We start from the raw sequence: 25,067 nt of genomic DNA, 5'->3' as shown, positions 1-25,067 counted from the left end.
GACTTGAAACTTTTAAGATTACAGGGCTGTTATTTTGTTGATTTCCCCCACCGCCTGATGTCTGCTATGATTAAATTTAGGTTTTACATTTGGGGTTGGAATACACAGGAGTGATGCTGTCAATGTAACACAGTGGGTAGCACATAGTTTCCACTTGTCTCATTATTTGTTTACCTCCATCACTAGATTAAGGGGGCAGGTTTCTCCCTGAAAACTTATTTTCCCTTTGTAATTAATAAGTTTGCGTCCACTAGTTTTACTATCCACCGATGTTTCTTGACAAAAAACTTACTATGATGGCTGAATGGTAACTTTCTAATTCCATCATTCATTCTACATTCATTAGTTGGCATTCTGTAAAGAGCTTTTGTTTCCCCGTTTATTTAGACCTTCATTCCCCACCCCCCCAATAGGGACTCATGGATTCCTATTTTTTTTTAATTTTTAAGTTCATTTGTTTATTTTTAGACAGCAACAATGAGCAGGGGAGGAGCAGAGAGAGAGGGAGAGATTCCTAAGCAGGCTCTGCGTGATCAGTGCAGAGCCCGACGCAGCGCTCAAACGTGACCTGAGCCTAAATCAAGAGTCAGATGCTTAACCGACTGAGACAGGCAGGTGCCCCCTAGTTAGTTTTAATCCATTACTATTTATTTATTTTTTAAGTTTTAAAGCATTTATCCCTTGCTTTTTAAGTCGTCTTTATTGAAGTATAGTTTAACACAGTATACCCACTTTTTAATACTTCGATGAGTTTTGACAGATGTATAGTCATGTAACTCACCACTGCGAATAAAATATTTCCATTATCTCATTTCCTCATGCCTCTTTGCAGTAAGATGCACCCCCTTCCTGAGTCCCAGGCAGTCACTCATCTGCTGTCACTATAGTTTTGCCTTTTTAGAATTTCATATTGTAGATACTTGAGTTTCTGACTGTACATTAGAATTACATAGCATGCATTCTTTTGTGCCTGGCATCTTTTGTTCAGTGGAACATTTTTTTGGGATTCACACATTTTGCTATGTTTATCAGTAGTTACTGATAACTACTGTACTGATAGTACAGTACTGATAATTCCACTGTAGGGATATACCAGTGTATTTACTATGCCAATTGACATGTGGGTTGTTTCCAGTTTGTGTTCATTACAGATAAAGCTACCAGGAGCATTTTTTTTTTTTTTTTTTTTTTTTTTACAAATCATCATGTGGATAGATCATTTCATTTATTTAGGCACATTTTTAGTTGTTTAATATATAACTGGTATCAGTTAATCTTTGCTAGCCAGGGAGTTCTTCTGTTCATTATTTTCAAGTTCAGACTGTCTCAGATTTGGTTAGTGGAAGCCCCTGCAAGCTGGCTTCTTTGTCCTCTTGACAGATCTCAGTTCTTTGGACATTTCCTTCCTTTGTGGCATTGGATGATGTGCCAGGCCCATCTTGTATTTTTCCTGCCTCAACCTGGAATTAGCCATTTCTCCAAGAAGCCCTGGTTAGTCTCTCTTAACAGAGAATGCTATCTAGAAACCAAGATGTGGGCATAGGTCTACTCGACACTATTTGGATGTTGTCCTTAGGCCCCTCATGGCTGCCTTCCTTGATTAGGAAAGCAACCAGTGCCATGCTGTTGCTGCCACCTTAGAGAGCAATCCTGAATCTCCAGTGACCATTACAGAGCCCTACATGAATGTCCTCTTTGCTTGAGCCTGATCAACTTAGTTACTGAGGTAGGGAGAAAGGGAAGTAGGCAAGCATTTATGGGCTCCCAGTTCTGACTGACCTTGAGGAGGCCGAGAATGTTCTTGCATGGGAGTGAGCCATTTGTACACACAGAAGTCATCTGCCCCTGAGTAGATGCAGTCTGGATCCAGTGGGGACCATGCCACACAAAGCAGTCGACCTCGATGTCCTCGGAAGTTGCACAGAGGCTCTTCTCTGAGAGTATCCCACACCTAAAACCAAAAGCCACATGACAGCATAGATAATTTTTGGTTATTCTATTGCTTTGGGGAGCAGGTATAAATTTAAAAAGATTTAAACAAATCTGTGTACTCTTGTTTACTCTTATGACTTATTATTTCCTCTTAGGTGTTCAAATTTCAGAAATGGTATTTCCTGTGTCATGAGAATTCTAATTCAGAACTCGCAGCTGCATGTGTAGTCCATGCTTACAGTTCTAATTTTTTGCAGGTGATTCTTCTGCCCCATTTCTTGGCAAATGATCAATTTCCTTACTGTTTCTTGAATTACTCCAGTCTCCATTTCACAGAGGGCAGCCCTTCATGGCTTCTTGGTTTGTGCAGATAACTCAATTACAACTCAACAGAGACTGACATCCATCACAGAGATTATTAGCTCTCTAGTTACTGTCTATTCTGGTTCTGATATCTGAAAGTCCTATCTCATAGCTCAGGCTTGGCATCTCACTTTTATTTCTTCCAACCTGAAGATTTCTGACTTACAATTTATTATTAAAAAAATTGTTCATGATTTATAGCCATTTGTGTTTAAGACAGGAACAGGTACTTCTCACATCAATTTAGCCCATCTTATGACAGTAAGAATGAAATCTTAAAAGATACTAGAATTTAGCTAGTTCCCTATCAATACTTTCCCTTTCATCTAAGTAAAAAAAAAAAACCCCCAAGCCCCCCAAAAAACAATCTTAGCCTGCCAAAGTCCCGGATATGTGGGATGTTTTCTAGAGCTCAGAATATCCCTTTCTGTACAAGATAATGGTGAGGAAAAGAATGTACAAGATAACTGGGGGAAAAGAGGAAAGAGTTCAAATTAGAGTATGTGGTGAGGAACACACAGAATCAAGGACACAATAGTACCTGAGCTGTACCATCGTAGGAAGCAGATACCAGCCTTCCATCATGATGTGGGCTCCATGCCACACTGGTAATCTTGGCTGTGTGCCCTGACAGGGTCCGGTAGGGCTCTGTAATGGTCACTGGAGATTCAGGATTGCTCTCTAAGAGACAAGGGAAAGATGACATTTCTACCAACAGCCAACAACAAAAAGACCCAGAGGAAGGTATTATTGTGGAGAGTCAAGATTTTGCCATATGCTTTGTAGATGACTTTCAGCAGGCAATGTTATTTATTGGTTAAGACTGTGGGCATGTCCACAGTGCTTGGCATATGGGTTTACTGCATTGTTAGCTGTCATTTTGTCTTTTCAAAAGCCACCAAAGTGAAAATAATACCTTTTGCATATGGTACCAAGGAGGATGTATCATCACTTTTATGGTAGCTAAAGATATATAATCTGAATCTATAAGAAAAACACCAGATTAAGGGGGCATCTACAAAATAACAGGGCAATATTCTTCAAAGATTAAAAACAAAATGGCTGTAGGGCTCCTGGGTAGTCCAGTCATTTAAGCATCTGACTCTTGATTTTGGCTCAGGTCATGATCTCTCAGCTCCTGAGACCAAGCCTCATGTTGGACTTTGTGCCTGGGTGGCTCGATTGAGCATCTGATTCTTAATTTTGACTCAGGTCGTGGTCTCATGGTCATGAGATTGAGCCCCTCATTGGGCTCCATGCTGAGTGTGCAGCCTGCTTGGGATTCTCCTTGTCCTCTCTCTCTCTGCCCCTCCCTTGCTCATGCGTGTGCTATCTCAAAAATAAATAGTTTAAAAATGAAAAAGGGCTGAGAAACTATTCTAGATATAAAGGATATTATTGGATCAATCAACAAAACTAGAATATGGATGATAGATTAAACCATTGTATATTGTTAAATTAACTCAAGTTGATAGTGGAATTGTGGATTGTAAGGGAATATCCTTATTCTTAGAAAATACACAAATATTAAGGGACATGGAGAGAATGACGCATTCAACACAAAAGGTTTGGGAAAAGTACATACACAGACACATAGAGAACCAAGCAGCAATTATCCCTTTCAGCCAGAACTGCCATTTTCTAATAATTTGCCACAAGGACCAACACAAAGGGAAAGAGGAGAGGTACTCGCTGTACGTTCCCTATGCCTTTTAGAAAACTTGGAGTTGTTCCTTTGGCCACATACATGTTAATCTACAAGAAAAGTGATACTGTGGACATCAAGGGAATAGGCACTGTTCAAAAAGGAATGCCACACAAATTTTACCATGGCAAAACTGGAAGAGCCTATGGTGTTACCCAGCATGCTTTTGGCATTATTGTAAACAAACAAGGACAAGATTCTTGCCAAGAGAACTAATGTATGTATTGAGCATATAAAGCACTCGAAGAGCCAAGATAGCTTCCTGAAGCAGTGAAGGAAAATGATCAGAAAAAGAAAGAAGCCAAGGAGAAAGGTACTTGGGTTCAACTGAAGCACCAGCCTGCCCCACCCAGAGAAGCACACTCTGTGAGGACCAGCGGAAAGGAGTCTGAGTTGCTGGAACCCATTCCATATGAATTCATGGCATGGTAAATATAAAAAAAAATAAAAGACCTTAAGGCTGTAAAAATGCTTCCCTTAACTGAGTAGGAGTGTGGGGTCCTCTCCCTGAAAGAAATATTTAAAGCAAAAAACAAAACAAAACAAAACAAAATGAAACAAAACAAAAACAAAAACCAAGCAAATATGACAAAATGTTAATAGCTGTTGAACGTTTGAACAAGAGTATGAGAGTTCCCAGTCTGAAAGGGATATTGATTCTGGCCAACTTTTTTTCTTGTTCTATTATTCAGTAGATAAAAAATAAAAAACAAGCTAAGATATGAGTGTTAAAGTAGACAAAGATCTGCATTGCTCTGAGGAATTAAGTCAATGCCCTCAGCCGAAGTGGATGCTTAACTTGGCATCCCGATAATAATGATAAAGACCAGGATAAGCTTTCTAACATATCATGTTCATTAGTTACACACTGTCTACTACTTATTGTTAGGAAAATCTGTCTATACTTTAATAGTTTTCCATTTGCTTTTAACTTGAGAGAACCACTGCTAGAATCATTTTTTGTTGTTACAGATAAGGATTCTCAGAAAACTACTGGAAATTCTAGAGAAAATGAAAATGTCAACTGTTTTCACTATTTTCACAGCACATACTTGGCACTACTCTTCAAACAGCACAGTGTCAGATTATAATTTCTTCATATTAGGAAAGAAGTAATTGCACTTCTTTTGTATTAAAAAAAAAGGGCTCTTCTAACCACCTATTATGGTTTTTGTGGGTGCTGAGAAGGGTCAAAGACTCCTTAAGGAATAAGTCATGGAAATGTGAAAAAGATCAACCTGCTAGGCAGGAATAGTACTTACCAGAACACATAGGTTCTACAATCAGGCTTGAATCTAGGCTCCCCTCCACACTAGCTATGGGACTTTAGGAAGTTAAGCTAACTTCACTGGGCCTCAATTTAAACATCAGGAAAATGTGGCTAACACAGTCTACCTCACAGGACCACGAGAATTAGATATGGTCAAACATGGGAATGGGATGTGTGTGTAAAATACTCAAACACTGAAGGAAGAGGGTATAAACTGGCACAATCTTTTTGGAGCCACTTAGCAATAACAATACTCTATTATTTTATTTTTATTTTACTAAAAAACTTTTTAAAATGTTTATTTATTTTTGAGAGAGAGAGAGAGAGACACCACACGCGAGCAGGGGAGGGGCATGGAGAGAGGGAGACACAGAACCCGAAGAAGGCTCCCGGCTCTGAGCTGTCAGCACAGAGCCCAACACGGAGCATGAACCCACGAACTGCGAAATCATGACCTGAGCCAAAGTTGGAGGTTTAACAGACTGAGCCACCCAGGTGCCCAGCAGTAACAATACTGAAAAAAAAAACTGGAGAAAACATTCAGCAAACTAATCATGCTGGTTATGACTGAGGGATGTTATTACGGGAGGAACTTCATTTTTTAAGTTAACCTTTTTGTCATGTTTGAAATTTTTGTCTTATAAATAATATGAATATATTACTTTTGAAAGCAGAAGCAACAATAACATTTTAATACCAAAAAATAAGTAAAAAGGTACAAAACTTGGAATGCAGAATAGCTGAACACATATGGCCCCAGAATGTAAGAAAGCAAAGTTACCTATGACAGTCTTCAGGTTGTGCACATAAATGACCGCATTGTTGGACCCAGAGGCCATCAGATAGCTCAGCTCCGGCTGACTGCCGTGCTCATGATGCCAGCTAATGGTATTCACAAGCTTGTGATGCTGCTGGATGGTACATATCAGTTTCAGGTTGGGAACTTGAAATATTTCTATTGATCTGGAGTCACAAACCCATGAGACAAGAAAGATGGATGGTCAAATTACAATCTAATGCAAACAAGTATCTCCCTCATTCCATCACTCAACTAAAGGTGAAATGGAATAGGATAACCCTATCTATCACTGCAGAGGTCACTCTCTTATAGAGAGCCAAAAACAAAAAGTTGTTTTTTTAAACAAATTTATTCAGCTTTGAAAAAATCCCATCAATCTCTGGGCAGCAGTTGTGTTTATCAGGCTCTTGTAATAAACGGTGCTATGGAAAAGCTAAAAGAATTAATGAGCCAATGGCTAAATTAGGACTATGTAATTAGGATCAACATTGGAAAGAGCATGGTGAGGTCTAAAAACCATTTCTTCCCAGCTTAGTTTAAAAAAATGAAGGACGATTTATGCATTTCAGTGCAGACCAACATTTTGTGAAGCATAAAACAGCTGAAACACTGAATGGGCAACCATTTCTTTAGACTGAAAATACCCAACTTATTTTGCATTCTCAAAAATACAAAGAGCTTCCAGATCATTCAAGGATATTAAGGACAGATCAGAATATCATATTCAACTAGACTACCCCAACTAAAACTATAGATGGCATTAGTCAGCTTTTGATCAAATGTGTAATACATACAAAAACAAAGTTTTCTGATTTTGTGTTTTTTTAAGAAACAAACACATACCCATCTTCGTTGCCAAGGGCCATGATTTTGCCATCTGCTTTCCAGCTGACCTCTGTGTGTACAGGCAATTTATACTAGAAAGCAAAACAAACCAATCTTGACTAAAAGCACACTGTTCTTCTCTCTGCATATCTTACAAATCAATGATGACAGCATGAGAAAAAAAAATCCCTAGTTTAAAATGTTCTAATTTTACAACTTGTACATAATCTACATAATTAGCCAAAGAGTTACTAAGAGCAAATATTCAAATTGTAATTTCCTTAATTGGGACAAAAAAGAGAGGCTAGTAAATACCCAATGTCTATAGTGTCTAACCTTGTAAAATAAACTTTTTAATTTTTATTCCACAACAGAGAGTGTAACATGTCCATTTTAAGAACGTGGGGGTCATGTCTCCTTAACAAAATAAGTAACATATATATATATATGTTATGTGTGTATATATATATATATATATATACGCACACGTCTATACATATACATACATACACACATACACATGTCCTTGTTTTCTTCCTATTTCTATTTCTTTTCTTCCTTCCTTTCCCTTTCCCTTTCCCTTTCCCTTTCCTTCTCCTTTCCCTTCCCTCCTCTCCCCTCCCTCTCTTTCTCTTTCCTTTCCCTTTTCCTGTTCCTTTTTTTAATAACTCTGTTGGTCTTTCCCCAAGGCTGACTGGGCCCTCTTGTTTTCTTACTTGTCTCTTTAGACCACCTCATGTATGCCCAACAGCTTCATCAGCTACTGTTCACGTGAAGGAATTCCAAGTTTCTTTCTTTTTTTTTTTTTTAAAGATTTTACTTTTAAGTAATCTCTACACCCAACATGGGGCTTGAAACCACATCCCCAAAATCAAGAGTCGCATACTCCACTGACTGAGCCAGCCAGGCACCCTTCCTTGTATATATATTCTAAACTGCCACAAAACTAAAAGCTCATTAGGAACAGGAATTTTGTCTCTTTTATTCATTGCTGAATGTTAATGTTGAGACATTTAATGAAGGGATATAGTCAATAAAAATAATTCAGTTTATGACTAAATGTAATTTTTATGCTAGCCATTCAAAAATAATGAGCACCAATAAAAATACTCATTTGAAAGAGTAAAAGAACTCTCAACATATTTCACTTCAAAAGACAGTTCTGACGTTGATAAAATGGTAAGGCAAAAGTGATTAAATGTGGATGTCTGGGTCAAGGATAAAAGGGAATTATTTGTATTTTTTTTGTGTAAATGTGTTAATTATTTCACTAAAAAATGGAAAATAAAATGGCAATTCTGTCTTGAGCAAAATACCTTCTAGCCACACTTGGCCACCATATTATAGTTATCTTTACCAAGGTCTCACTCTGGAGGAAGTAGCTGGCCTAAAAAGGATGCTTCATATCCAAGATCTGAAAGTTTATCATAAATCACCATGGCAATTGAGACAAACCTTTTTTCTTGTGGTTAAGTTCCTTGCTTTACTCAGGTATAAAGACTTCTACATTATGTTTTATAAATCACAAATTCACTGAAGCTCTTAAGAACATCTAAGAAATCTGAGTGAGCATAATGGATATCTTTAATAATGGCATTTATTATGCAAAATGGGAAACCAAGAAAATGTAGAGACTTGGAGAAGACTTTACATCATAAGAACTCACTTTGATTGAATTGGTGTCCCTGATTAGTTTGTTGATGTCATAGGCCTCTCCACCAAGCTTCCAAGGGTTATGCTGTAAGACAATCCCTTCCCCTCCACAGCTGTATAAAGTAAGGGAAGGTCTGTCTCCTTCTCCTCCTAAATGAGGTAAGAAAAGAAAGCTTATCATTTTTGCAATTCAGCAGCTTAACTACTGGTTACTACAGTACAAGTATAGCATAGTCTGAGTTGTTCTAAAAGAATTATATTAACACACCAGAATAAAGTCACTGTTCTTTGTATATGAACACAGTTGTTGGGAGAAGTAAAAAGACACTATATCTAAACTAATATTTCTAATGTAACAGATCTGCTTTAAACACTCTTCTGCCATTCAAATAGTACGGGTGCCAAAGTTGGGGTCAAAAAACATGTTCTCAGTGTTTATGAGAATTTGCCTTTTGTTTCAGAAATGAGCACCCTACTCTTTGGGAATTTAAATATATGGAGCTGCAGGCTTTCCTATGACTAACTCTAAGTTATAGGAAGTCACAAGCTGTCCTCAGAGCAAGGATTTCTTTAGTATTATGGCAATCTTCTTGTTGACCTTTAACAAGCAAACAGTGGTTCTTGTTGGTTTCTATAAGGACAAGTTTTATTTTCACTACTGCTAGAACTATGCCTGGTGCAAATCAAGAATCCAATAAACAGTTGTTAAATGAATGAAGGAATGAACTACAACTATGGGGCTGCTTGAGTTCTCATGACTTCCATTATCCTGTGTAGTGCAATGACTATGGAAATGGACAGATGTTTCATTATAGCTGGTTAAGAAAATTTAACCAAAAACATCTGAATACACTTTTTTTTTTTAAGTTTATTTATTTTGAAAGAGAGAGGGAGGGAGGGAGTGCATGCATGAGTGGGAGAGGGGCAGAGGGAGAATCCCATGCAGGCTCTGTACTGTCAGCATGGAGCCTGACATGGGCTCTCATGAACTGTGAGATCAGGACCTGAACTGAAATGAAGAGTCAGATGCTAGACCAGCTGAGCCATCCAAGCACCCCATGAATACACTTATTTTAAAAAATACTCTGAGGGGCGCCTGGGTGGCTCAGTCGGTTAAGCGTCCGACTTCGCTCAGGTCGTGATCTCACGGTCTGTGGGTTCGAGCCCTGCGTCGGGCTCTGTGCTGACAGCTCAGAGCCTGGAGCCCATTTCAGATTCTGTGTCTCCCTCTCTCTGCCCCTCCCCTGTTCATGCTCTGTCTCTCTCTGTCTCAAAAATAAATAAACATTAAAAAAAAATTAAAAAAAAAATACTCTGAAAGACCTATCTCTTTAGGGATAAGAAAGAGAGGGCTGAGCAGCCAGAAGAGGGAAAGGGTCAGAATACAGTAAAGACAAGAGATCATTTCAGGAATTCTAAGTTTGCTGTAACTATAGGTGAAAACAGATAATCATTACTGCATTACTACAGTTAAATAATATTCTAATTCTGATCAAATTAAAAAGTGATAGCAAATTTTGGTGAACAAATTTTAGGTTGGATACCAGGAGCCAACATGAGACAACTACATGCACAATGGAAAAATTCAGCTAGAAGAGACCAAATAATACTTAAGAGTTTGGGGATGCTTAATATGGGCGAATGATTTATTTTTTTTAATTATTTATTTATTTATTTATTTTTGGGAGAGAGACAGAGCATGAACGGGGGAGGGGCAGAGAGAGAGGGAGACACAGAATCGGAAGCAGGCTCCAGGCTCTGAGCCATCCGCCCAGAGCCTGACGCGGGGCTCGAACTCACGGACCGCGAGATCGTGACCTGGCTGAAGTCGGACGCTTAGCCGACTGTGCCACCCAGGCGCCCCTGGGCGAATGATTTCTAACATCACCTGCTATGACTGCCCTCATGGACCCCTGGGGACACAGTAGTCTGCATAAGCAGTCACTACACTAGAATATTTATAACTTTCCAGCTTGAGTGTCTTACAATTAAATTAAAAGAAAGAGAATACTCTCATGTTTGCTAGAGAATGGCTCAGATACTCACCGAGTGAAATGGGGGGCAGTGGTGGCCCCCAGGCTAAAGTGTACACAGTCTTCTTATGATATGTGCTAGAAATCTGTGGCGGTCTGGAGGGAAGGGGGATTACAAAGAAAGATTTAAACAGAAGACACAGTGGAAAACAGACCCATCTTTTTCTAAAAGCTCCCTTATTAGTTGCTGATGTTAGAGAAAAGCAATTTAACAGCATCCTTCTCCAAATAGCTGATTGTAGAGAAGCCAACACTTCAATAATATACCATGTAATGATATCTACTACCAAAATGATAAAGTCCCAAACACACTTTACCCAGAAAAAAGTATTATCCCCCCCCCCAATCTGGCCAGTTTGTAATAACTTTTCCCCTCCGTCTCTCCGAGTTGCCCACTTTACTTAAATGTCACGTATTCTAATATTACTGTAGTTATAAGCACTGTAAAGGCTATCACAACTGGAGAAATACTGAACAAGGCAGAAAATGCAAACTAGTCAGCCCAGAACTAAGGTTACTGCTAAGCATATACAGTCATCATATAAATATAACCCATCTCACCTTCAGATAAAAGACTAGAAGTCATTTTAGGCTTACCCTGTCATTAATATCATATTCTTAAACTAAGACAAGATTTTAGAATAGTTCAGTTTTAAAGTTTTTGTAAGAAAACTTGCTCTTGAGGGTAATTTTGAAGGCTGTGGTGATTAATGACATGTGAGGTGTCAGTAATGGGCAGTGTGGCTGTTACCTTTACTGTAAACTGTATTCTTTGTAGGATTTGAGAATTCCAGGAATCCAGTACCTATGACAAAACTAGCTGCTGACTTATTTATTTCTATGTTTCTGGCACATTTGTTGTTGCCATTCTAGACAATAAACCCCAATTTCTCTGGGCTGAAAGAAACAGAATAAGTATCTGTGGCTGAATGCCTAACAGTGTATCTAGGGCAGCACCCTTCCTTCTACTACACACCTCATAATAACCAGAAGATAGTAATTTCATAGAATTAGTCGGTTTTGTGATGACATATAGTTTTATTTTCTTACGTGCCTCTTTGCAATAGTGTATTATTTTTTGAGAATTGAAAGTGGAGTTAACCAGCTGCAGAACGAAAGAATGCAGGTAACTAAGTGCATGTAGGTTCACATGTGTACCTCAAAATTGCATCTAAAAAGGTTAACTCTGAGTATAGTAAATAATTCTTACTTAGAAATGAATGATCTGGAACAGGTAGGCAAACTTACCCTGTAAAAGGACAGACAGTAAATATCTAAGGCTTTTTGAGCCTTGAGGTCTCTGTCATAACTCCCCCACCCTGCTCTGGTAGTGTGAAAGCAGGCTCCGATAAGGTGTAAACAAATGAGTGTGGCCGGGTTCCAATGAGAGCTTTGTTTATGGACACTGAAATCTGAATTTTATTTAATTTTCATGTGATGAAATATTCTTTAATATTTTCCCAATAATTTAAAAAGGTAGAACCATTCTTAATTCATGAGCCATGGCTCTCCAATCCCTGGTCTAGAACAGTCCTGCTCAGTAAGCACTGGGCCTTGTGCACTTGAAATGTGGCTCATGAGACCAAGGAACTGAACTTCTCATTTTATTAAATTTTAGTTCTTTTAACTGTAAATAGCCACATGTAGCTATCAAACTGAACGGTGCAGGTATGGAATCTACTCAAGCATCTAGGATAACTGTGTTCAATAGTTGCATAATGTGAGTTTTATGTATGAACCACATAGGCATCTTAAAACTTTCTTGTAGCCACATTAACAGAAGCAAAAGAAATAAGTGAAATTCAATTTTAATAATGTATTTTATTTAGCTCAATATACAGAAGTATTATCTTTTAAAATATAATCAAAATAATTACTGAGACATTTTAATTTGGAGGCGGGGGAGGGACTATCTCTGAACTCTGGCATGTATTTTACACTGAGAGCATATCCCAGTAGTCCCCTTGGCTGAGGACAACCAGAATGGATGATGAAGCTCAATACATAACTTCTAGTTTACAGGACATATAGGGAATACTGAAATGAGTTAGAAGTCAACACAAAGACCAAAATGTAAAATATTCTACAAAAAAACTTACCCAGAATCTTCAAACTGAAAAGGCAAATGTTATGAAAGAAGTGGGGGTGGTATTTTAGAATAAGAGAGACTAAAGAGACCTAACAAAATGCAGTGTGTGAACCCAAACTAAAAATGAATTTGAAAAAAAAAAAAAAAAATAGCTAGGAAAGCATTTTTGGCTGAATTGAGGAAATCTGTACATCGACTGGATATTAGATATTACGGAATTACTGTTAATTTTAAGTGTGCAAAAATAAGGCAAGTATGGCAAACTGTTAACAGTTGGTGAATCTAGATGGAAGGCAGAGATGTTCTTTGTACTACGCTTTCAATGTTCATGGATGCCTGAGAACTTTTGTTAAGAAAAGCTGAGGGAAAAAATAAACCAATGGTTTATTTTAGTGGTAACCATAGGTCAGACAGGCTGAACCACCACCTGAAACATTTTTTAAAAATCAAATTCCAAGCTGTAAGCCTCAGACTCAGAGCCAGAATCTGAAAGATGTTTCCCAGGCCAATTCCGACATATACCCAGGTTTATGAATCAAAATTAACTCCATCATCTACATTATGGTCAATGGGCTAAACAATCTTTCATTTCTTACTTGTTGGAGTAGGTGTCATACAATCCCACTTTTCCATCATCAGTTCCAAAAGCTAAACAGCCTTCCTTGGTTGGGTGCCAGCACAGCTAGAAAACATGAGGGAAGCGGCATACTGTTAAGGGAGCCCTTAGGTTATCTTTTGAGCATCCAAATGGAACACTTTCACTCTTGGTGTCTCCTAATTTAAAAAGTAACAAATTCTCATTATTTAAAAGAAACAAAGTATTAAAAACAATGTGAAAGTCACTGGTAATCTCACTTGTTCAAAACACCGCACTGCCCATTTTATATCTTGCTAGATATTTTTTATGAATAAAGTTAAATATATACAGTTGAAAAAAAAATAGGCTCAAATATTTAAATGATGTGTATGAAACACTGTTGAGTGGGGATAAAAGATTCCAGAATAGTTTAGAAAATAAGATCCTGTTAATAATAAAATTTGGAAAGATATATCACAGGTTGTCAACAGTGCTTCTCTGGATAATGAAAGTGGGAGCATGGAGTGGAGAGTAGGAAAATATTTTGCTTCCTACACTGCTATACTGTTTGGTTTTCTTTTTTTCCCTTTTAATTGGTACAATTTTTTTTTTTTTTTACTAAAGTATAATTGACATACAATGTTGTATTAGTTTCAGGTGAACAATATAGTGATATGACAATTCTGTATGGTCTTCTTTTTAACCACAAACATTTACTGCTTTTAGACTAAAGAGCCACAACAGAGGTATCACTTTGGAGAAAAACAAAAAAATTATACATATTGTTGTGTAACCTGCATTCCATGTTTTGTTAATTTTCATTTTTCATGAAACATCAACATCTTTCCACATCAAATAAAGAGCCACATTATCATTTTTAATAGTGTGATACTGTTTATTATGTGTTTATAACTTTATTTTCTGTGAGTGCACATGCAGGTTATTCCAAATTTCTTACTAAAACAACTACTTATTTGAAAAAAAGTTCAAGAGAGCTCAAAGAAATCATCCTTACCGCTGTAACCTTGGACTTGACCCCCTGCCAAAAATTTTTCACATCATAGTTGTTCTTTATGGAGAGTGTATTCCATACGCGGATCATACCATCTCCAACGCCTATGGCCAAACAGCCCATGTCCACAGGAGAGAAAGCCAGGCTGTAGGCAAATCCACCAAGGGAAGGCAGGGACCAGCAGCACTCCAGGGTGGCCATGTCCCAACATTTTACCTAAAAATATCCAGGGTTAGGGTTTAAATGTAAAAAAAAAAAAAAAAAAAAATCAGAAAAACAGGAAAAAGAATCAACATCTCAAACAGGATGGACTCAAAGAATGGGTAATATAAAGAATATATAATAATAACATATAAATAATATATATTATAATATACAAATATAATTTATTCTAATAGGTAGTAGGAAAAGTATCTCTTAGGAAAAGAAAAAGTAATAAATTGTAGGCCCAAAGGGATCTTAGAATATATTTATTCCCAGAGATGTTAAGTGAATTCAGGGTAAATGAATAAAACCAGATCCAGGCCGCTCATTTCCCAGAGTCCAGCAGCCTTTCCACTGTACTGTACTACAGCATTGGTAATCTCATTTAGCAAATCCTAACTAAGAATGAAGATGGTCTCAGGACAGTGGGAAAATGAGAGGGGCTATCTCAAAAAGCAAAATATCTTATCCCCAGGGGAAGGAGGAATGCTACATTTTTAATCTTCACTCATTTAACAGAGAGGTTTGGGAGAAAACAAAGTCTATCAAATAAGCCTAGCCTAACTGCAAAACAATGAAGTCACAGATTCTTAAATATAGCCAATTCTCTCTTGGAGATTTCATCAAGAGCAGATGGTTCTGCTACCTTAACTATAGACAAGAATATTTTAAAGCCAAAGCATGATGGTCTCATACATCCTTCCCTGGACACATCTACGATCTTTCACCATAGCTGCTCTAACAAAAAGGCATCTTGGTGGTTTCTCACCTTTCCCCTAACTCTCTGCTGTTCCCACAGTTAGCTCTGGTCAGTAACAGTAACAGTAACTCTGAGATTGGGCTGGGCATGGGGGTGTAAGGTGGGGCGTGAGAACTGATGGATAGTTTGAAAAGCCCTCTGATCCTATCCAATTCCTAAATCACGGGCCCTACAATGGTGAATGCAAACTAAGCAGTGCTTACATCTCTATCCATTGATGTGGAAAGCAGCAGCTGTTTGTCGTCCTCCGTTTGTAAAGGGCATAAGTTAAACACAATTCTTGAATGATTCTGCCCTTCTGATGAAGCACTAAAGAGGGTATATTTCCGTCTCCAGGACTGAGTGAGATCCCACAGCAACAGCTCACCTCTGTGAGGAAAAACAAGCACTAGTTCTCTTTCACAAGCAATCTGGAAACAAGAGATGTGGGGAGAGTGTGGGCCCTCAGTTGCCAAATAATTTCTATCAGTTGTTCTTTTAAGGAGAAAAAAATTGCATATTCTGAAATGTGCACAGAACAGCTCAGAAAGAACTCACACAAAAACAAGGTGTCACTGTCTATGGGGAAGGGAACCTAGTTGCTTGAGACAGAGCAACTCTGGTTCTTACCTAATTTTGAACCCCATCAATGTGCTGCACTTCTCTGGAACAGATTTTCCTAACAGTTTTAATAGTAAAATGCCACCATAATTTGCACAGCCCCAAAGCTTAAACACATACTATACTCTCTCTTTTTTGGGATGGTGTGGGAGAGTAGGGCCATGACCAGCATTTTAGGGGGGATTTTTATCTGCTTTCCCTGTACCATTTCATTTGAAATCAGGGCCTTTATCTGCTAAATTCACTTATTACCTCAAACAACTAGAAGCTAGTACTCACTAAATTCTGTTCAATGAATGGCTATAATCATCCAAAGAGATGGGAATTCTCTAAGCTCCCTCTTTTACACATGATGTAATTGAAGTTCGAAGGGTCACACTCATGAACACATAGAAGGTAAGAGACGGATTTGGAAACGCAATTTGGTCTGACTTTGGAGTCCAAGCTCTTAATTACCAGGCTATACTTATTTGGTCTTTTTTCAGCACTGTAAGTGGACAACACAGGTATCTGTCCCATGATTTTTCCATTACAAATGGCCTGTCACAGTATAAGCCTTAGCCCTTGCCTTTTCCATCTTCTATGTCTAGAAAGAGGAGCCTAGGAATTCCTCAAGAAGCTAGAGGGGAAAACAAAATATGTCAGAGAGGGCATGACCAGAAAAACTTACCCAAAACAGCTGGATACCAGCTGTGTTGGTTGATCCTTGGGCCAATGGAGTGTCAACCAAAGGCGTTCTTTAATAGTTGGGTCTATACCCCCTCCTCTTCTCTTCAGAAAGGGCAATTTCAAAACCATCACCCCTGCAGATGGAAAGAAAGTCGGTGGGTGCTCAAGTCAGTGAAAACACACGTGCGAAGTCCCCAGCAGTTCACAGTACAGTTTAAAAGTTTGTTAGTTTGGTTACTTAGAATGCAGACCTCATTTTCTCATGGAAACGTTATTACACATAGTTTTAATACTTGTCTGATTCAGGTAAAACAAACTTTTTATAGGCTATCCTGGCAACCTGAGCACACATTAATATTGTCTGTTTGGGAAAATGGGGTTTCAACTGGAATTGTGAACCTAGGTAGTAACACAACTCCAGATTCTCCAAAGTTGGCAGGGGAGAGTGGCAAGAAATCTAACAAAGGTTTAGAAGTTACCCTTCTGGAGGGATCCTGGGCCTTATGTTGTCCCACCTGGGAGTATCAGCCCTAGTATCTCCAAAAGCAGTCCAAAATTCTTTAAAAAAATTCCATTTCCAAAATTATTGTATTAGTTACCACTGACTATGTTAGAATTATGGCCAAGCACTATGCTATTTGCTTTATATGCACTAAAGCATATAGAGAAAGAAGACTGCTATAAAGACAAAGGCTAGAGTTTTACTATAAGTGTAACATCCACTCTGCTTGGAGTTCCTCTCAATTTATAAATTGAAGGCAAAAGTTCTGTTCAAAGAGAGAAGCCTGGGAAAGCCGAATGACTGAGGGTCCCTGTAATTTGGATAAAAAGAACTTTAACATTTAAACATGCGCTTCTACACTGGGTACGTATTATTCTGCATTTGTGTATTAAAACCTTTAGCTCTAGAGATCTTTCCCAATCCTCTGATTCAGGCCTTGCAAAGTTCCAACATTCCTATCCTTATAACCAACATCTTGCCTTCCATGACAAACGATGACCCTTCTATGAACGCATCAGAAACCCTCTTTGGTCCAAAACCAAAGTCAGATGTTCAGAGCACAGGGAGTTCTAGCCCAGGCTAAACTGGTGAAGCAACTTTCTGGATAGAAAAGTAAAGAACTGCCTTCTAGCTGATGACACACTCTTAGGATAACAAGACACAATAAAAAAGTTTCTACTTCTACCAGTCACTATAGGTTATATCACAAAAGAAACACCAAACACGAATCTTACCTCGGCCTCTAGAGCAGCTCCAGATTCGAATGGTCTGATCTTTGCTTCCAGTGGCTAAGTAGCAGCCTTTTGTTACTGGAGTTTGTACTGTGACTTTACCATTGGGAATTGCAGGTTCTTCTAGGGTAGAGATGGTAATTTTGTTTTTAATTTACATGAAACATGAACTTGTCAAAAGAAAAACTAGTTTTCAAGGGATCCTAAAACTTAGATACTACATTTATAGATCTGAACTGTAAGAGCTAAAGTTTTAAATGTAATTCAAATGATACAGTTTTATCCACATTGTTCTTTAGGTCTTAAATCATCTCTACCTGAATTTTCCTCTTGACTTATGGATAAACAATCTTCGCCAGGCAGGGGACACCAGGCTATGGAGTGAATCTCATCATCGTGGCCTCGAAGCCTGTGAATAACTTCTCCTTTCTTACTGATGTCAATTATAACCACTATGCCATCCTTGTAACTAAAAAACAAGAGTTAGAAATGTTACTGGAAAACGAAGACAGAACAGTAAACATTCTGACTTAAGAGTTATCACTGTACACTTCTAAAAGGTAAGTGTATTTGGGGGAAGAGGGAAGGGAAGAAAGAATCTTGTTTTATCCTTTTTTCCAAAGTGTTCACTTTCTGTTTCCTGGTGGTCCTGACACATTTGTGCCCCACCTCTCCAATCAAGCTCTTGGCACTAAGTAATATTGCATTGACTGCCTGGCAGCAAGCTCAAGGTGTAAAGCATGCTTGTGTTTGAAGGGAACTTACAGAAGAATGGTTATTTGTGGGCCCAGCAATCCCTCTAACTCCAGATGAATTTGACCTAACGCACTTAAACCTATTCCCCGCCCCTTTTTAAATACGTGATCCTATTTCTCTAACTATGAACTTAACAAAAGCTGCAGTACTGTAGCTTCTAGATCTGGATATTTCAAGACTATCATTTTTGAATTCAGAGGAAACTGAGAAATTCTAATAGTTTTTTCACACACATAAATACCCAAGAACCAGCTTAAGAAAAGAATACACCCAATTACCAATATAGTTGAAATCCTTTGTACATCCCACCCCAATCAAACCTCTTTCCCTCTCTTTCCCAGAGGTAAACTGATATTGGTGAATTCTGTGTTCCAACATTCCTAGCCTTTCTTTGTATAGATTCCTAAAGATGACAGAAGATGATTTTGTAGGTTTTAAAACTTCATAGAAATGGTATCATGAGGTCTGTTTTTCTGTAGATTGTTTTTTTTTTCACTCACTGTTAGTGAGTCATCCATGTTGAAGCATGTAACTCTAGTTCCTGGTCAGTCATTTGTACTATTGTATAGCATTCCCTTGATGAAGACAGCACAAGTTTATTCATTTTCCCTTTTGAAGGGCTTCCGTTTTTTGCTATTACAAACAAAAAAATGACATTAATAATCTTATGCACACTTAAGACAATTTCAGATTTGATGCCTAGTAATGGAACTGCCAGGATGTAAGATGTGTACACCTTTGCTTTACTAGAATGTGCAAAACTGCTCTCCAAAGCGGGTGTACCTATTTACATTTCCTACATACTAGACAATCCTACAGGGAAAAACACATTCCAGCTCTACTTATTTTTCTTTTATTAGAAACATTTCCCCCATTACAGCTTTATTTAAAAAAAAAAAAACATAGACTGTTATCGGTCTTTGCAGACACAGACTTTGAAAACCTTCAAGTTATGCAACCTTATAGTCCAGTAACCGAGCTGTCCTGCAATTTTAATCAGCCCTTTAGAGAAGGATCACCACTTTGAAGATCCTCCAGAAACAAATCATTCTGATTCAATCCTGTGTCTATCCAGTTCCTTATACCTGAAAGATTTCTTCTTGTGAATTCTTGCTCATCTTTCAAGGTTGGTCTGATTCAACCTTCTCTGATCCCTACCTGCCACCTTTTCTGCTCCCTCTCTAGTGCCCCAGTGCACCACTGCTGCCACTTCACCTAGCAGGTCACCAATGCATGCATGCACAGATCCCTTCCATTTCACTATTAAGCTCCCACACCTGTCTTCCTATCCTTTCCCTCAGGCCACAGATTTCATGATCCATCATTATGATCACAACTTTAAAAACACCATTAGCTCCTTTGTGCCCTCTCTCTTAGAGGTATTTATTCCACAAAACCCCAAACCTTCTTGAATCCAACCAAAGTCTTTCTCAATCAGCTTGGATAGTTTACTTTGAATTCATAACTTTGATCCATAGCCTGGCACTCAATAGGGACCATTTGTCCTACATTCTCTCTCAGTAAGCTCATTTTCCTATTTTCTGAGAGGACTATTTTCACATCTTTCTGCATGCTTTCAGCCCCACTCTGAACCTGACTCCACCTTCTGGTTTATGCCTCAGGGAGAAAAGCAGAAGCCAGGAGGATGAAACACCCTCCTCTTCCAACTAGATCTCCAAACTCACCTGCCCTATTTCCATGTTCTCACTTATCCTTTCTACTTGTGATCTGGATCCAATCCCCTCTTGACTTCTCAACATCACTCCTGTATTTACTACATTTTCCGTGTATTCAGCTCTCCCTCTTCTGCCTCATTTCCATCAGCATAAAAACATGCCCTTATTATTTTCCATTTAATATTCCCTTAACTGCCACATACCTCCTCTGGCTTCATGTCTACGCACATTTGTTCAACAAACAAAAGTTTGCTGTCTCCACGTGTACCTTCGCTACTGTACCTTCAGTCTCTTGAGTCCACTCCCACCATACTTTCTCCTCCAACACTCTAGTGCTTATGTCATGTGTTCAAACTAGTGTGAAAGGACATCTTTGGGATAGAGGTAAAAGGAGTGGTGAGGGAAAGGGGGGTGCCTGCTCAAGGCAGTTCATGTGAAACAACCTTGGTGATTGATCAAGGTGGAGGCAGAGCCCAATGCCAAAACACTCTCCCAATCCAGAGGGAGGGCTGAGAACCAGGACAGACTGAGTCCTCTGACACTCCAGGAGTAAATGTTATCTGTAAGCCTGAGTACTGAGGGAGAAAAAGGGGGAAAGAGGGTATTTCCTACATTTGGAGGCTGACTGAAGAAATCAGATATGAAGAATGAGCAAAGTACATTATCGAAGAAACTAAGGAAATAAAAAGACAGTGAGAGAGATAGCGAGGACCTGGAGGTCATAGGAATAAAGGCTACCAAGGGCCCAAGAAGTGGTTAATACCTATAAATCATTTCCTTTGAAGAATAAAGGGACAGGAAAAGATAAAGCAAATGCAAAATATGCTCATTAACGAAAATAAATTACCAATACAGAGGGGATAGTACTTACCCAATGGCTACTAAATCTTCATGATGAGGTGAGCAAGTAAGACAGAAAATTGTCCTGGGTTCTATAAAGAGGTGCTGGCTGTCATTTCTGTTAAGCCAGTAACAGAAAACTACTCCTTTTTCATCTCCAGATACTATTAAATCCTTTACTTGAGGAGACCAGTGCAATGCTGATATTGTATGCTTTAAAACAAAACAAACACACATTTGCTTCTCATTTGTCAATGCTGAATTTTTACCTCATTTTAAACCTGTACTATACTAGGCACGTTGAGGGGTACTTAATTAGTGTTAGTACCACTTGTATGCCAAGAGTACATTAACCAAGTGGTAGAAGAATTTAAGCTCCTAAGGATCAAGGAACCATTAAAACCATTTCTTCCTTTAATAACTTAATGCAAAGTTCTTACTAAGATTAAATGAGTCTTCTCCTTTTCTACACTGTCTGAAAAGGCAGGTTTATCAAGTAATCATCTGGTTTAGAAACAAGTTTTATTCACTCATTTACAGTTTATATTAGGAGTCTTTTTCATGGACATAACCAGAAAGTAGATATTTTGTGATTTGTGGGCCATACTGTCTCTAGTGCAACTACCCAAGTCTGCCTTGTAGTATGCAAGCAGCCAATACTTAAATGAATTGACTGTGGTAGTATTCCAATAAAACAATCTGCAAAAACAGGCAGCACACTGTAGTTTGCTGACCTCTGGTTTATATGTTATCTCCTTCCAAAAAAGTTTTGAGGCATCTTATTCTCATCCAACTAATGAACATTATCATAAAAATTAACAGATGAGCTAGCATACTTGAAACAAAAGAACCCTCAGCACAGATATCTAATAATGGTCTGAGAAACCAGTAAGCCATGGTACCTGATGGAGTGCATGCTCTGTCACAACTGCTTTTGTCTCCACATCCCAGATTTTCACAGTCCCATCATCAGAGCTCGTGGCACAAAGGTTGTATTGACCCGGGTGATGTGAAAACGTGAAGCCAGAGACCCTTTCGGTGTGTCCCACCAATTCCCCTATGACTTCAAGCAAAACCAGATTCCAGGTTAGAGTGCTACCTGAGATTCCTGGCAGAATCATTCTGTTCTTAGATGGGTGGGGTGGGACCTCACTTATCCCGTGGTATAACAAAAATATCCAGGCACTCACAATCAGAAATCCCAAGTGCTGGTTCTGGCTCTGCCACAGGACTTCAGCCCAGTCATTTTATCTCCTTGAGCCTCACTCTTTTCAACGGTAAAATGCTGTTGCTATCCCTTGGTGCTGACCGTTCACAGGCTGAGGAGTGGCTCAAATGAAGAATGTAAAAGTGATTCTTATTTAGATCTGGCCAGAGGTCATTTGGGAAACAAATACCTGGCTTGCCACATCCCAAGGCATGATCAAAATCTAGTTTGGAGCCCGAAAGCATCTGGCTCAACACATTAATCTTACAGCAACGAGTATTCTGTATTTGCAGGATCTTGCGTAGGGCCTGGCGCTGTAGGCAGCCCCTTAAACCCAGAAAGGCTTCTAGGGGGCCGGCGCGCGCTGCGTAGGGGGAGGGAGGCCACACATGTTATAAATGCCTGGGTCTAGATAGGGATAACTTCAGGGAGTGAGCGGTCCGACGTGAGAGCACCAGGAGGCGGGACTGCTCAGCCACAACGTGGTGTAGCTCAATCTTGGAGATACGGACGCAACTAAGCTTAGTGACTCTGAGAGATCTTTCTGCCTACCTGGGCCTCAAGTTTCCCCATCTGTAGAGAAGGGTAGCTAGAAAAACCCACTTAGCGCCTCTGGCGAACCCAAGAAGGGCAGGAAGGAGGGGGCCCAGAGGTGGGGAGTTACCTCGAAATGGGGGCGTCCCAGGGATCGCGCCGGCGCCCGGGCCCACGCGGACAAGGAAAACGGAGGTCCGCGCCGCGAAGCCGAAGAGGCCCCCAGGCACGGCATCACTGCATCGGGCGCAGTACCAGTTAGGAGAGGGCGGCAGCGTGCGCGGCTCCTGCCCCATGATCACAGGCCACTGGGAAAAGACGAACGAGCCACAGGCGCAGACAGATAGCAGCCCCACGCCGTAGCCGGGAAGGGGGCGGGGTTGGCTCGGAGCCCCGCCTCGCCGGGCCCGCCGCTACGGCGCGCGCCGAGGCCCAGGAGGCACCGCGCGCTCCGCTCCCGCAGTCCCCGGGCTGGGAAGAACGCTGACGCGAGCCTGGCGCTCTGCCCCGCAGCCCCGCCCGGGGCCGGAAGGTCTGGTGCTGCCACAGTCCAGCCTGGGGGTTAGGCATTTTCACCTCCTACAGCAAGGCACATAATTAAAGGGTTAGTCTAGCGGAGTCACCTCCCCGCACAGCAGCTTTACTTTTTGGACCTGTTCAACCTCTATCCCGTCGAGTATTTTTGAACGCTCTGGGCACTTTGCTAACTCTGGAGATTCTTTACAGATACCTACAGCAAGCCAGGTAGCAAAAAGATAAAAGTTCAAATCAGAAATCTGAAAGGAAAGGAGGAGATTCTGCAACTGGCTGGAAATTCTGGCTCTAGAGTCTTGGTACCCAAAGAGGAGTAGAATAGAATGGCCTCGTTGATTGCCGACTCGGTGAAAGGGACTGCTGTGGAGGAAAAGGAATGGAAATTTCAGATTCTGCGTTTACACTCTCCTGCCCCTGTGTTGCTTGTTTGCATAGCGTACTTGGCACTCCTGCATCTGTAGCGAACGAAACCTGAAATATCGATTCTAATACAGAGAGGTCAAACATATATTTGGTTGTGGGTAGGGGCACTAACTTCCGAGGCATCCAGTCCTACACTGAATTAGTGATTTTGCCAGTTATCTGAATTTACCCTAAACGAATCTGTTTCCTCATTGGAGAAGGAAGATGATAATCCATGCCTTGTTGGATTGCTGTGAGGAATACTTGGGATTTAGTGAAATGCCTGCCGGGCATATATGATAGCAAATTCCTGATGTATATTAATTTATCTCTTGGAGGCCAACCTGGAGATTAACAGGGATTAGGACATCGTACTTTGTATTTGAGCTGTTTTTTCTTTAAAAGAGCTTTCCACATGATCTCGTGATTTTTACAGCAAGCCTCTGCGGTAGGGATCGTTATTTCTGTTTCTCTGACACGAAAACTGAGGCCCACCCACGTTAGGTGGCTTGTTCACGGTCTCTGTTTTTTCTAATCCTTTCAGAACGTTTGTGAGGTGAAGTTTCTCAATTTCTCGGGATCCTGATGAGTTTCCGGAAACTCACTAGTTTTCGGCCTTTATTAAAGTCATTCATTCCCAGGCAAAGCTGGCCGGATCACATCTGAAGTGCAGGCAGCGCGTTCGCGGTCTCCATGACAACATCGCGGGTGTAAATACTGCTGCGTCTCCTGCAGGGGAGGGCAACCTGAGACTTGCGCACTCGCCTCGTCCAGGCAGCGCAGGAGCTCAGAGGCTTCCGTAGAGGGAGGGAGAAAGATGGCGGCGGCAGCACTGGAACGTTTGGGTAGGGATTTCTTAGTGGTTTAGGGGAGGCAGAAAGGAGCGGAGGTGGGCTCAGCTGACGGCTTGTGTTGATGTTTCAGGTGCATTATGGATGCAGAATCTGAGGGGGAAGCTGGCCTTAGGGTAAGTCTTTCCCCTTGGAGTTACAGAGGGCTGGAGGCCTCTTTGCAAGTTTGTCAGTTACTGAGCCCCTGTGCCGCCCTCTGCCTTAGGCTCTAGGGCTGTGGAGGGGAACAGAACGGCCAGTCTCTGCTTGGTTACTCCGTCGTTCCGCTGCCGTATTGCATGGCCCTGAGGGAATCAGGGTAACCTATCACTTAAGGGACATTTTGGATCTCTTTTCCAAACAGTCTCCGAATATGGTTATATTCTCCCAAACCGTGTTGGGAGCCTCCAACTTTTCTAGTTCCCCCTCTAGTTACTTGATTACATGAGCAGGGACTGTGTTGTAGACAACTGAGCTTTACGACGTGCCTGGAATTGTGTTAAACGCTTTATATGCATTATCTCATTCTCATAACATCCAGCATAGTGTAGGTATTGCTCTACC

General features: G+C 40.1%; 2 protein-coding genes across 4 annotated transcripts in view; one reads left to right on the top strand and one right to left on the bottom strand.

Moving 5' to 3' along the window:
* GEMIN5 (gem nuclear organelle associated protein 5) overlaps window positions 1-23,095 on the bottom strand; it is a 41,672-nt gene extending 18,577 nt beyond the window's left edge. Inside the window, exons 1-15 of one of the 2 annotated variants that reach the window (XM_047858846.1) lie at window positions 22,868-23,095; window positions 21,899-22,059; window positions 21,028-21,209; window positions 18,042-18,193; window positions 17,728-17,847; window positions 16,493-16,625; window positions 15,426-15,591; window positions 14,262-14,474; window positions 13,266-13,351; window positions 10,594-10,676; window positions 8,561-8,697; window positions 6,913-6,986; window positions 6,052-6,233; window positions 2,837-2,976; window positions 1,780-1,951 (exon numbers count right to left, since the gene is read on the bottom strand). In XM_047858846.1, coding sequence (XP_047714802.1) covers window positions 1,780-1,951; window positions 2,837-2,976; window positions 6,052-6,233; window positions 6,913-6,986; window positions 8,561-8,697; window positions 10,594-10,676; window positions 13,266-13,351; window positions 14,262-14,474; window positions 15,426-15,591; window positions 16,493-16,625; window positions 17,728-17,847; window positions 18,042-18,193; window positions 21,028-21,209; window positions 21,899-22,059; window positions 22,868-23,033 — 2,167 coding nt within the window. In that variant the 5' untranslated portion in view covers window positions 23,034-23,095. The remainder of the gene's footprint in view (window positions 1-1,779; window positions 1,952-2,836; window positions 2,977-6,051; window positions 6,234-6,912; window positions 6,987-8,560; window positions 8,698-10,593; window positions 10,677-13,265; window positions 13,352-14,261; window positions 14,475-15,425; window positions 15,592-16,492; window positions 16,626-17,727; window positions 17,848-18,041; window positions 18,194-21,027; window positions 21,210-21,898; window positions 22,060-22,867) is intronic. The other variant, XM_047858854.1, reaches the window with a different exon arrangement.
* A 1,280-nt stretch (window positions 23,096-24,375) lies between these two features.
* The window catches only part of MRPL22 (mitochondrial ribosomal protein L22), a 35,319-nt gene continuing 34,627 nt past the window's right edge, over window positions 24,376-25,067 (top strand). Inside the window, exons 1-2 of one of the 2 annotated variants that reach the window (XM_047867589.1) lie at window positions 24,376-24,518; window positions 24,598-24,640. In XM_047867589.1, the coding sequence (XP_047723545.1) occupies window positions 24,491-24,518; window positions 24,598-24,640 (71 nt within the window). In that variant the 5' untranslated portion in view covers window positions 24,376-24,490. The remainder of the gene's footprint in view (window positions 24,519-24,597; window positions 24,641-25,067) is intronic. The other variant, XM_047867580.1, reaches the window with a different exon arrangement.

This window comes from Prionailurus viverrinus, chromosome A1 (assembly GCF_022837055.1).
Source record: "Prionailurus viverrinus isolate Anna chromosome A1, UM_Priviv_1.0, whole genome shotgun sequence".
Taxonomy (NCBI): Eukaryota; Metazoa; Chordata; class Mammalia; order Carnivora; family Felidae; genus Prionailurus; species Prionailurus viverrinus.
The sequence above is the reverse complement of the archived record's forward strand: the minus strand, read 5'-3'. Positions and strand labels throughout refer to the sequence as shown.